The sequence below is a fragment of the Neofelis nebulosa genome, chromosome 14, assembly GCF_028018385.1.
Source record: "Neofelis nebulosa isolate mNeoNeb1 chromosome 14, mNeoNeb1.pri, whole genome shotgun sequence".
In the NCBI taxonomy this organism is placed as follows: domain Eukaryota; kingdom Metazoa; phylum Chordata; class Mammalia; order Carnivora; family Felidae; genus Neofelis; species Neofelis nebulosa.
The window spans coordinates 34,230,969-34,244,857 of record NC_080795.1 but is presented as its reverse complement, the minus strand read 5'-3'; the positions used below and the strand labels follow the sequence as shown (position 1 = coordinate 34,244,857).

General features: G+C 35.4%; 1 protein-coding gene and 1 pseudogene across 7 annotated transcripts in view; both read left to right on the top strand.

Annotated features, from left to right (window-relative positions):
• Positions 1-13,889, top strand: part of RMDN1 (regulator of microtubule dynamics 1) — a 57,310-nt gene that overhangs the window by 17,843 nt on the left and 25,578 nt on the right. For all 7 annotated transcript variants that reach the window (XR_009253277.1, XM_058698478.1, XM_058698477.1 and 4 more), the window contains 3 exons: positions 1,198-1,315; positions 9,322-9,418; positions 11,465-11,624. Coding sequence is in view for 6 of the 7 variants with exons in the window: in XM_058698478.1 (XP_058554461.1) it covers positions 1,198-1,315; positions 9,322-9,418; positions 11,465-11,624 (375 nt within the window). In the remaining variant the exon portion in view is untranslated. The remainder of the gene's footprint in view (positions 1-1,197; positions 1,316-9,321; positions 9,419-11,464; positions 11,625-13,889) is intronic.
• LOC131494254 (L-lactate dehydrogenase A-like 6A) lies at positions 1,202-5,271 on the top strand (annotated as a pseudogene).

The following is a 13,889-nucleotide window of genomic DNA, read 5'->3' as shown; positions in this document are numbered from 1 at the left end:
AATTAAAACTTTTAAAAATTAATAAAAGAAAACCACAACTTATAAAGATAGTATAGCTTGGCTCATACCAGTGGGAATGAATCAACAGAAAGGGAAAAAATGATACTATTTATGTGAAAGAGAAGAACTATTGTAGCAAAGAATTGGTGGAGTGATGTCCATATATATACTCCTTCTTTACCATTGGTTTTGAGAATTCTGGCCATAATTATGAAAATTAAGTTATAAATATGTTTGAATATGCTCTTTATTGTTTAATTAAAAACTGGGTTTTGTGGATCACTTTTGAAGATATCTTCAAAAGCCATGCACATTTTTTTATGTGTAGTAATCACCATATTTGATAATTTTCATCTCATCTGTTAAGATTGGTACTTATATGTTAGAATCTTATATTTTATTTCATGCAGTTACAATATCCATGCCTCCTCAAATGAAATATAGATCTGGGGTGCCTGGGTGCTTCATTTGGGTGTGCATCTGACTTTGGCTTAGGTCATGATCTCACAGTTCGTGAGTTCAAGCCCTGCGTCAGGCTCTGTGCTGACCAGTCAGAGTCTGGAGCCTGCTTCAGATTCTGTGTCTCCCTCTTTCTCTGCCCCTCTCTGCTTGTGCTATGTCTCTGTCTCTCTCAAAAATAAATAAACATTTGAAAAAAATTTTTAAAAATGAAATGTAGATCTTATAATGCAGCACTTACCAGCATAACTGTGATTGTTAGATAAGTTACTATCATTAGCCTTAGCCATTGTTATGAAACTTTTCTTGAAAAAGGATATACTCTCCCTATAAGGTAACTTTGTGAAATAGTTTCACTGAAGAATTTGATGAAATAAATTTTGAGCTTCCAATATTCTTTTTCTTTTAAGTTTATTTATTAATTTTGAGGGAGAGAGAGAGGGACAGGGAGGAGCCAGAGAGAGAATCCAAGCAATCTCTGCACTGTCAGTGCAGAACCTGGTGCATGCCTCAAACTCTAGGAACTGTGCCAGACCATGACCAGAACCAAAGTCAAGAGTCAGACGCTTAACTGACTGAGCCAACCAGGTACCCCTGAACTTCCAATATGCTTAGGATTGATTGCTTTGGGGGTAGGAGAAAATTGATGTGATTTTTTTTTTTTAATTAATTTTTGCTAGGAGTAGCTGTTCCTGCAAATTTTGTGTTTGATAACTCTGACCATAATTGTTTCCATAGGTGATGGGAAACCTAGGAGCTTTCAAAAGAAGCCTTTTATTCTCAGCCTTATCTTATTTGGGTTTTGAAGCATATCAAGTATTTTCCCAGGCTGCTGTGGTTCATGCCATAGCCAAAGGTAAGCCTAAGCTAAACATGTGGACTACTTAGAGTTATTTATGTTTTTTATATTTTGTCAATGACTTAGAGTTGTTTTTGAATAGGTAATGAAACTAACATTGTTAAAGGCTATATTATTTTCTGCTTTTCTCTACTTGTTAGTGAGTCTGATAATATATGTATGTATGTATCTGTGTATGTTATATCTGTGTGAATATGTATATATATCTGTATATATATATAATTTCTTCTAGTAATTAGAGTTCCTTCAGTGAGAAATACTCTATTAATACTTTGTAGTTTTATGGGACCCTTGAGGTAAGAATGTTTTTTTACATTTTTTTTTTTTAAAGGGAAGCAGAGAGAATTTGTTCTACCAGATATTTAAATTTTTTTTTTTTTAACGTTTTTATTTATTTTTGAGACAGAGAGAGACAGAGCGTGAACAGGGGAGGGGCAGAGAGAGAGGGAGACACAGAATCCGAAACAGGCTCCAGGCTCTGAGCAGTCAGCACAGAGCCCGACGCGGGGCTCGAACTCACGGACCATGAGATCATGACCTGAGCCGAAGTCGGACGCTTAACCGACCAAGCCACCCAGGCGCCCCTGTTTTTTTACATTTTTAAATGGTTGAGGGATTTGTCAGGGAGAGATATATATACCACAAAGACTATATCTGGCCCTTATGACACAATGATTTTTTTGTTTCCTTAATTCCAAGGTATTACACTCTTCTTGGCATAGTTAGGAAAGGCCCAATTACTTTGAGGTAGAAGTATTTTATTTACCAACAATGCAATTTTGTACTATCAAGTAACTGATAGAAAAGTAAAAAAATGCCATCAAATTTTTTATTTGGCATTCTATAGATAAGTAAACATAGACTTGCCATATGTAAAAAATTAAATGTAATTAAACCAGTTGTGTATGTAGAGAGAGCCATAATTTCAGTATATTAGGAAAAAAACCCTTTTTTTAATGTTTGTTTATTTTTGAGACAGAGAGAGAGAGGGAGTTGAGGAGAGGCAGAGAGAAAGGGAGACAGGATCCAAATTGGGATCTGGGCTGACAACAGAGAGCTTGGTGTGGGACTTGAACTCACGATCCATGAAACCATGACCTAAGCCAAAGTTGGACACTTAACTGACAGACTGCCCCAGGTGCCCCGGAATAAAAACTTTTAATTTATGAGTTAAACCTTTTTATTTTTTATAGTCCCCACCTTTTAATCATCAAGAAGGTGACTGGGGAAGGAAGCAGAGATTTTATTTTGAATAGATGTTCTTTTTAAAGTTGTGATAGATGAAGAATTTGAGAATATTAGCCAAAAACTACTAGTTATTTATTGATTTCATTCGCCCATGACTATTCTTATCTTTAAAAGAGCAAATAATTGAGAATTACTATGTTTTTGTTTTATCTTTTCCTTTTTTAATGGATAATTTTTATGAAGGATAAAGTAGAGGATTTGATTCCGTAGACTTTTCACCCTAACCTCAATTCTCATAGAAACCTTGTAAAGTAGTTAGGACAAAAGTGTATTATGACATGATAGTTTTTTAAAACTTATCCTTGAGAGGTGTTGCAGTTTTAAGATTTTTCTGTGTGTTTGTGTGTGTGTGTGTGTGTGTGTGTCTGTGTGTGTGTGTGTGTGTTCGTATTCCATTATGGTATTTAAAAAAATTTTTTTAAATTTATATTTATTTATTTATTTATTTATTTATTTAAAAAAATTTTTTTTTTTTCAACGTTTTTTTTTTTATTTATTTTTGGGACAGAGAGAGACAGAGCATGAACGGGGGAGGGGCAGAGAGAGAGGGAGGCACAGAAGCGGAAACAGGCTCCAGGCTCCGAGCCATCAGCCCAGAGCCTGACGCGGGGCTCGAACTCACGGACTGCGAGATCGTGACCTGGCTGAAGTCGGACGCTTAACCGACTGCGCCACCCAGGCGCCCCTATATTTATTTATTTTTGAGAGACAGAATGAGACAGAGCATGAGTGGAGGAGGGGCAGAGAGAGGAGACCCAGAATCTGAAGTAGGCTCCAGGCTCTGAGCTGTCAGCGCAGAGCCCGACATGGGGCTCGAACCCACGAACTGTGAGATCATGACCTGACCTGAAGTCGGACACTTAGCCGACTGAACCACCCAGGCGCCCTACTATTTTTTTCAAAGTGAACTCTGCCCAAGGTGGGCTTAAATTTAGGACCGAGATATCGTGAGTCACATTCTTTACTGACTGAGCCAGCCGGGCTCCACCCATTATAGTATTAACTTTTGAAAAGAAACTCAAAGTTAAAACTTCTTCAAAGTCAAAGTGTCAGAGCAGAAATGAGAATTTTAATCAATTTTTTTTCATCTGTCACAGTTTCAGTGTGCTTTAGCACCATTTCCTTACAGAAAATTAGTGCAAATTTGTAGTGCTTCCCTGAGCAACAAAAGAGAGGCAAAGGTGAAATTAATTTTAGCTTTAATGGTAATAGCTCCTTTTTTCAAAGGTGTTTTTATTTAAAATTACTGTGTATTCAGTAGATTAAAAAGAACATTTTAATGTGCTAGACAGCTTGTGAGGGTTGCACAAACTGGGTGTGGTCTTGCGTAGCCACAGTAGCTAGCTGGCAGGGTGGGGTGGGGGAGGAGAATTAGGAGTTTAGTGTATTAAACCTGTTTCTTTGTGCCTCAGAGAACACTGGTGTGGCTTCTTTCCCCATTCTCTTCCTCTACTTCTTGCATGAGACACCATGAGCTGGGCTGGGGGAATCCTGTGGGCAAGCCAGAGACCAGGCACCATAGGAGTGAATTTCTTTTGCCTAGGGATGGCTCTGTGTCCCTGCCAGGTGGCATGCATCCCCTTTAGGGACAGCTGGTCCTTCAGTCCAATCTCCAAGATTATAACTTTCAGGTGTGAACTTACTAAGACTTTCACTTCAGAGGAGACAGTTCATCACAATAAGATCTCCGTTATAGGAACTGGATCAGTTGGCATGGCCTGTGGTATCAACATCTTATTCAAAGGCTTGAGTGATGAAGTTGCCTTTGTGGATGTTGATGAAGGCAAACTGAAGGGTGAGACAGTGGATCTTCAACATGGCAGCTCTTTCATGAAAATGCCAAATATATTTTCCAGCAAAGATTACCTTGTCAGTGCAAACTCCAACCCAGTGATTATCATAGCAGGTGCATGTCCAGGAAAAGGAGAAACATGCCTTGATGTAGTCAAGAGAAATGTGTCCTTCTTTAAATTAATGATTCCCAACATTACCCAGTATAGTCCCCAGTGCAAAATGATAGTGGTTTCCAGTCCAGTGGATATGTTAACTTATGTAGCTTGGAAGTTGAGTGCATTTTCCCTGTTATTGGAAGTGGCTGTATCTGGATACTGCCCATTTCTGTTTCTTTATTGGGCAAAGGCTCGGTATCCACTCCAGAAGTTGTCACCGATGGATCTTTGGAGAACATGGAGACTCAAGTGTACCTGTGTGGAGTGGAGTTAACATTGCTGGTATCCCATTGAAGGATCTGAATTCAGAAATAGGAATGGATAAAGATCCTGAGCACTGGGAAAATGTCCCCAAAGAAGTGATAACTTGTGGTTATGAGATGGTTAAAATGAAATGTTATACTAATTGGGCTGTTGGCCTATCTGTAGTTAATTTAATGGAAAGCATTTTGAACTATCTTAGGAGAGTGCATCCAATTTCCACCATAACTAAAGGCCTCTATGGAATAAATGAAAAGGTATTCCTTAGTGTTCTTTGTATCCTGAGAGAGGATGGTATTGCAGACATTCTAAAAATAAACCTGACCCCTGAAGAGGCGGTCTGTTTGAAAGAGTGCAGAAAAGCTCTGGGAAATACAGAAGGAGATCAAGGTTTAAGTTGTTTAAAGCCACCCTTATGAAGTTATTGATGGAGAGATAGTAGTTAATAGGATTATATATCAAACTTTTGAATAAACTTGAATTCATATACATATATATATATATATATATATATATATATATATATATATATAGTAGTTGCTATTTGGTCTAAATGTATGATGTATGTGTTTAACGTGTTATAGAAGTTCTGGTTCTTTTCATCCCGTATATACCAATTCTTTCATTCTGGCTGGATTTCATATTCATTTATATGCTGTTTTAAAAAAAAGTTGTAACTTCCTCTACAAATATAAAAATAAAAGTATTTACAAACAAAAATAGCTCTGTTGATTCCAATTCTAACACCAAATAAAACCTTGATTTGACCTTGAAAAACAATTTTTAATATTCTAAGATGTAACTTATTCTGAAATCTAAATGTATTGTCTTTATTAAAGATTTTAATGAAAGCTGCCTTATATTTTAGAATCCTTCCTGTGTTTTCAAGCATATTTTGAGCACTTAGAAGGTTGATACAAAATATGGAGTATGGATATTTATTTAGCCTACTTTGATTTTCTTTAGCTTTGTTTTCTTACATAAAATGTCATTTTATAATTAGTTGATTGGCATGCTCATTATAATTTGTGAGACTAGGCCAGAGCCCTTGGGGAAAAAATCAATTATTGATAAAATATAGAGATCAGATTTTCTTTTAACTTGGAAAATGATTCATGTTTCTATAAAGTCTTAATTCCATCACTCCTTACAAGTTTTACTCTGTCATATATCTGACTCCCATTTGGTGTGCTGTGATCTTTATATTTTTTAGGAAATGATCTTTAGAGAAGTCTGCTCATCAAAACTGCTTCTCTTTAGAGTTGCTTCACCATTGAAGCCAATTAAAATTTTTTTTCCTCATCAATATACTGGGATAAAATCCTATTCTGAAGTGAGATGTTTTTAGAAATTAAGGGCATATATATTTTTTTGACCTTTCATTTGGATGGGATTGTGGGACTCATTTTTAAAATGGTAATGTCTATATTTACCACAAGATAATGCAAATACCCACTTGGTTGTAATTGAAGAACTCCAGTAGAAAGTTTTTCATTATTTCCTTAAAATAGACAAAATTTAAAACTCCTAAAGATATGCTAATACAGTCACAGTACTCGTGTGTGTGTGTGTGTGTGTGCGCGCGCGTGTGTGTGTGAAAGTTCACTTGTAAAGTACCTAAAAGATAATTATAAGTGGCCCATTAGTAAATAAAGATTCGTCATATCACTTCACTTGTCTCTCTTCATATACCTGTATTGATTCCTCTTTGATGAATCTACAGAACTGAGGCTAGTGCTCCTTCATCTGTGTTTCATTGTACTACAGCAGGGCATAAAGAGGTACTGTGCATCCAGTACTGCTTAGGCACAGTATTGTTGATGTGAAAAATTTGCCTTAAATTTTGATGATGTTGCTACTTAGAGCCTTCTAACCCTAGAAAAATCCTAGAGTATCTGAAAAAATCTAGATACTCATTTGTAAGTTCTATAAGGAGAAACTTCTAGAAATAGAGCTGTTTTGCTTGCTTAGAGGAGTAGAGTTTTTGTCCAGATACCTCTCACATGGTTAAGAGTACACGTACCAAGAAAAACCAGAAAGCCAAAATTTACTAACTTAGGTCACATCAGTGACATTTTTTTAAATTCTAAAAATTATGATCTTGTGCATATTCATTTTAGGCTAAATTTAAGATTTCATTGTACAGCTGAATTAATATCTCAGTTCATCCTGGATATTCATTATTAAGTTGAAAAGTAATTTACTTTAAAAGTGTAGTCCATTTTATAGAATATGGTCTCTCTATGTCAGTAACATAGCTTATTTTTAAATATTTTCAGGAAAAGTACAGAGCATTAAACAATTAAAAAAAAAACCAAAACAAAACACAGCTGATTTGCAGATATGAGTGGTCTACAGTATGCTCCCACCCTAGTGCCTATGTGAGTCTGTAGTGTCAGAGTAAGTGCATTTTTTTCTTATAAATTGCACACTGTATGATTTTAGAAATTTCTGTTTAAGAATTAAGAAAAACATTTAAACCCTGGATATTATAGCTTATGGTACTATACTGTATAATAAATAGGAAATAAGTGATTTAAGAAGTTAAGAATAGTGCACAAAAGATTTAAATCATTTTAAATTATTAACTTTATTTCTACATTCGTCTTTTAATTGTGTGGATGATGAGTTGAAGCATTCCTAGATCATATTAAGGACAGTAATCTCTATCAGTCTTCTTGGAAAGTCTGAGAAAAATCAGTGAATAGATTTAAATATAGCTTTGCTATTTACACATACCATGTATACATTCAAATATGCTAGATCAGTATTTTTAATATTGTATAAGTTTTGTGTGACAGCAGCTGTAACAAATTACCACAAATTTAGTAACCTTAAACAACATAGATTTATTATCTTACAGTTCTGTAGTTCAGAAGTCCCCAAAATGGGTCCTGGTAGATTAAAATCAAGGAGTCGGCAGGGCTGTATTTCTTTCTGGAGGCTTTAGGAGAGAATTCTTATTTTCAGCTTCTAAAGGCTTTCCACATTCCTTTACTGAAGACCCCTTTCCTCCATGTTACAAACCAGCAATCATTTCACTCTGGCCTTGTTTTCTTTGTTATACCTCATCTGACTTTCTTCTTCCACCTTCGTCTTCTACTTTTAAGGATTCCTGGGAGTATTTACCTTAGTATGCTTTAATTGATAAGAATGTATTTGAGGTTTAATTTTTTTAAAAATTAAGCTCTAGACCAGAAAAAAATCTCCTGAATTTGACACTATATGAAGTATTTTTTTACTAAGTTAGCATCATGATATACTTATAACTAGCTTAAGAAAAATTAAATGAATTCGCAAATTCTTCTTTAATCCTACCTCAATCTGGTTGGGTGTTAGAATTTAATATTCACATGGCTGGTTAACTTTCTTAAGTTTGCTTCCATTTTATTGTATATTTTTATCAGTGGCTGACTGTCCAAATTTGGATTACAACAACCCAAAGATTTTTTTTTAAGTAATCTCTACACCCAAGCTGGGGCTCAAATTCACAACCCCAAGATCGAGAGTTGTGTCCTCTACCAACTGAGCCTGCCAGGCACTCCCAACAACCCAAAGATTCTTAAAAAGTAGTAATCTTAGCATTCTTAGTCAATATTTGTGGTAGGCAGAATAATGCTCCCCAAAAGGTCTACATCTTAATCACCAGAACCTGTAAAAATGTATAGGTCTCATGGCAAAGGGGAATTAAGTTTGTAACTAGAATTAAGGCTACTAATCAGCTAACCTTAAGATAGGAAATGATCTTAGATTAGCCAGGGGGCCCAATATAATAAACTTAATTGAACATGTTGAAATGTTGGCTTATCTGTAGGACTAAGTAATACTGTACCCTTATAGAAGACAATTCCGTATGTTGTTCCTTAGTAATAATTGGAATATCCTGAAATTCAAGCTTACTGTTTTTTTTCAGGAACTAATCAACTTTTTTTAGAGCATCATGTTGTCTATAAGGTTTGTATGTTTTGTAGTAATGTATAAACTAGTTAATGAATTGGTTGGTGTATAGTGCCAGTGAGGGTAGTTTCAGATTCTCTGTGTAGTTAAATTCATGTAAGTTTTTGATGACAGATTTGACTCTTTCTATAACAGCATCTGTATAAGTTAGATCATAGAGTCTAGTGAAACAGCGTGGTGCAGTTCATTCAAATTAATAATTTTCAGTACTGGAAGTGGATATTACATCATCATTTTCAACAATGAATGGTATTTAGCAATGACAACAGAGAGTTTGTGTGTATGGAGGGTAAGGGTACCATAACTTTCTTGCAGGAAATTGCATTTAAAAAAATATATTTAGTCAGTTCCACAATAAGTTTTCTATGTTTTTCTTTTCTCCAGTTTCAGTAAACACTTAACTGCGATAGCTTCATTTACTTATTTCTACTACACTTAAATATAGGTTCTTCAGAATTTCTGATACTTCTTTATAGGTGATTTCTATATCTAATTTCTTTTTCTTATATATGAAAGTGTTTATATTTCTTAGCACTATTGCCATCTGGCTTGGGAAGACCTACTTTATTGTGTCTTTTTCATTTTTAGTCTTCAGAGTTGAAGAAATTCTTGAACAAGCAGACTACCTATATGAGAGTGGAGAAACAGAAAAACTTTATCAGTTGCTGACTCAATACAAGGAAAGGTAGGCAATATATGATAGGCTTGGGTTTGCAGTTTCCTCAAAGTTTTTGTTATTTAACAATTAAGATGGTTCTTGGTGCTTGAAATTTTTATATTTTTTTAAAAAAATTTTACTGCAAAATAATGTTTCTTAGTGTTTAATTTATAGTATAATGTTTCAGTAAATGATTCACAAGTGCCACATGTATCTCAATGATTTAATAAAGGTGATTCTCCATAGTTATTCTAGTAGAATGTTGAAGTATTTTTTTACATTTGTTATTTTGCTTTGGATCATATGAGGTAGTTGTTGAATATATGGTTACCTCATATATCTATGTTGTATATTTCTCATCTTTTTAAGTTAATTTCTTACTGGCATAGGATATAAATGAATTAGGATGATCATATGCCACCATTGAATAGTATCTGTGTATCACTTCAAATTTTTTTTTTTTAATGTTTATTTTTGAGAGGGAAAGAGAGTGCAAGCAGGGGAGGGACAGAGTGAGTGGGAGATGCAGAATTCGAAGCAGGCTTCAGGCTCTGAGTTGTCAGCACAGAGCCCATTGCGGGGCTTGAACTCATGAACCGTGAGATCATGATCTGAGCTGAAGTCGGACACTTAATGACTAAGCCACCCAGGTGCCCCTGTGTATCAATTTAGAAGCAGTTTTTTAGAGAAACTAAAAATGCCTCCTTTTTCCATTTTAAGTATTAGATTACATGTTTAATCCAGAGTATCACTATGTAGTCAGTTTGGGGGAGGATTCAAGTGGAAGGAGATTCTACCCTATTAAATAGGTTAAATAAGGCTAAAATGGCATTGCCAGACCACATATTTACTTAATCTTCTAAGCTAAAGATATTGAGTCATTTTCAGCTACCTTTCTTAGATTCCCAAGACCAGTTTTCCACCACAACCCATCAATTTTACTTCCCAAATGTCTATAGGATCCATTTTTTCCTCTCCATGTTCCCCTTAGTTACTTGTAGGGGCTGGTTTGGTATTTTATAGTCATTTCAGTAATTACTTGAAAAGCAAGCTGTAAGATAGTTACCCCATATTTAATTATAGATATACAGTTGCTACCTTTAGTTTCAAAATTTCACGTGACTACCATTTTTTTAAGTTTATTTATTTATTTTGAGAGAGTAAGCAAGAGAGAACGTGAGCAGGGGAGGAGCAGAGAGAGAGGGAAAAAGAGAATCCCAAGCAGGCTCTGCTGTCCGTGCAGAGCCCCATGCAGGGCTTGATCCCGTAACCGTGAGATCATGACCTTAGCTGAAATCAAGAGCTGGATGCTCAACCGACTGAGCCACACAGGCCCCCCAGGTGAATACCATTTTTTGTTAAGAAATATATAATGGGCTTAAGGGCAGACATTTAATAAAAAGGATTACAAGTCTAATGTTTTAAAAAATATTTCTAACTCTTAATTATGGTTACTATTTCATTTATTAACCATTTCTTAGTTTATAAAAGTATTTTCAAATGGAAGTTCTTCAAGGGGTCCAGTGCCCTTGAAATATTTCATGCATCATGGAATGGATGACACACGCAAACATAGGATTTATCTTGAGATTTTGTTATATTCAGTCATTTATTAACACATATTTATCATATGCCTATTGTGTGCCAGGTACTGTATTTTGGTCTATGGATATAGCAGTTTTGTTTTTTAAAGCATGTTCCTGTCTATAAAACTTATTTATTTTATGGGACTATCTGAACCAGGTAGTGAGTTGTCTGAAGTGCCAAAGCCTTAAGTTACATGTTGAATTTGTAGTGCAAGTGTTTGGAGAATTAAAATACAAAGGTCTTTTCTAAGGAAGTTAGTATTTTAGATATCATAAGAAAGTTTAATATTTATGTGTAGTATTTTGTAGGAAATTTTAGCAAATAAAGTTTTTGTGTGAAAGAATATAGCATTGTGAATAATGACTTTTGACACTGCTAAATCTTCACTGACCTGTAAGACCATCATTATGTATTCATTAGTGCTGTGACCTTTAACAATTTTTACATTTGAGCTAAACTGGTTATTTTATATTTATTTCAAATTAGTGAAGACGCAGAGTTACTGTGGCGTTTGGCACGGGCATCACGTGATATAGCTCAGCTTAGTGGAACCTCAGAAGAGGAGAAAAAGCTCTTGGTCTATGAAGCCCTAGAGTATGCAAAAAGAGCACTAGAAAAAAATGAACACAGTTTTGCAGCTCATAAGGTGAGGTCCTTAATATAATAAACTGTTACTATCTATTGAGAGGTACATTAGTCTATACCTACCTATGATTCCTGATTTATGTGGGAAAGAAAATTTGTCTATATTAAAGAAGTAGGGAAGAGATTTATTTTTATAACATTTGTTCAAAAAGATGTAGTTTTTTCTTTGCATTCTTGAACATTTATTCTAACTTTATTAGTGTGTTGATAACTTAGTTTTGTGAATGCTTATTTTTTTATTTTTAAAATTTTTTTAACATTTATTTATTATTGAGAGAGACAGAACATGAGCATGGAAAGGGCAGAAAGAGAGGAAGACAGAGTCTGAAGCAGGCTCCGGCTCTGAGCTATCAGCACAGAGCCTGACGTGGGGCTCGAACCCACAAACTGCGAGATCATGACCTGAGCCGAAGTCGGATGCTTAACTGACTGAGCCACCCAGGCGCCCCTGTGTATGCTTATTTTTAAACAGTTAATAGTTTCATGAATTACCTATACCTTTATTCCTAGTAGTATAAGCACTTGACAATTGTTTACTCATTTTCCTCACATTATATTTCTGTTTTATGTAGAGGTGAGAGTAGAGTGGCTGGACAGCTGAGACCTAGTGTAACTTTCACATGTAACTCTGCTACTTTCTGAATTTCCTAATTGGTTTAGAATAATGTTTTTCAATGGACACTGTAGGGAGACATGGGGACATTATTTGTCTTTTGATTAGGACATCATGTTATCATGTTGGACTATCCTCAGCAGACCCCCAAAGTCATTGTGACAGCCAAATTCCATCTCTACCATTTCTAAATGCTCCCTTCTTAGAGGCCAGTCTCCCTCAGCACCCCCTCCCTGATTAATACTGGTTTATATTAAAAATAAAAAATAAGGATTCTTTAAGTTTGTTGAGATTTGTTTTATAACCCAGAATATGGTCCAGCTTTGTAAATTTTCTTTGTGCACATGAAAAGAATGCTTATTCAGTTTCTTGTTGGGAGTATTTTATAAATGTCATTCAGGTCAAGTTGGTTCATAGTGCTGTTTGAGTCTTCTGTATCCTTAATGATACTCTGTCTGCTTGCTCTATAAATTATTGAGAGAAGGATGTTGAAATGTCCAAGTATAGTTGTAGGTTTGTTTCTTTGCAGTATTTTTAAATTTTTTTCTTTCTTTTCTCTTGAATTTTATTTTACTTTTTAAAATTTACATCCAAGTTAGTTAGCATATAGTGCAACAATGATTTCAGGAGTAGATTCCTTAATGCTCCTTACCCATTTAGCCCATCCACCCTCCCGCAACCCCTCCAGTAACCTTCTGTTTGTTCTCCATATTTAAGAGTCGCTTATATTTTGTCCCCCTCCCTGTGTTTATATTACTTTTGCTTCCCTTCCCTTGTGTTCATCTGTTCTGTGTCTTAAAGTCCTCATCTGAGTGAAGTCATATGATATTTGTCTTCCTTTGACTAATTTCACTTAGCATAGTACCTACTAGTTCCATTCACATAGTTGCAAATGGCCAGATTTCATTCTTTTTGATTGCTGGGTAATACTCCATTATGTATATAGACCACAGCTTCTTTATCCATTCATCCATTGATGGACATTTGGGCTCTTTCCATACTTTGGTTATTGTTGATAGTGCTGCTATAAACATTGGGGTGCATGTGCCCACTCAAAACAGTATAACTGTATCCGTTGGATAAATACCTAGCAGTGCAATTGCTGGGTTGTAGGGTAGTTCTATTTGTAATTTTTTGAGGAACCTCCATCCTGTTTTCCAGAGTGGCTGCATCAGTTTGCATTCCCACCAGCAGTGCAAGAGAGATCCTCTTTCTCCGTATCCTTGCCAACATCTGTTGTGCCTGAGTTGTTAATGTTAGCCATTCTGACAGGTGTGAGGTGGTATCTCATTGTGGTTTTGATTTGTATTTCCCTGATAATGAGTGATGTTGAGCATTTTTTCATGTGTCAGTTGGCCATCTGGATGTCTTCTTTAAAGAAGTATCTATTCATGTCTTTTGCCCATTTCTTCACTGGATTATTTGTTTTTTGGGTGTTGAGTTTGATAAGTTCTTTATAGATTTTGGATACTATTTATCTGATATGTCGTTTGCAAGTGTCTTCTCCCATTCTGTCGGTTGCCTTTTAGTTTTGCTGATTGTTTCCTTCACTGTGCAGAAGGCTTTTTATTTTGATGGGATCCCAGTAGTTCATTTTTGCTTTTGTTTTCCTTGCCTCTGGAGATGTTAAGAAGTTGCTGTGGCCAAGATCAA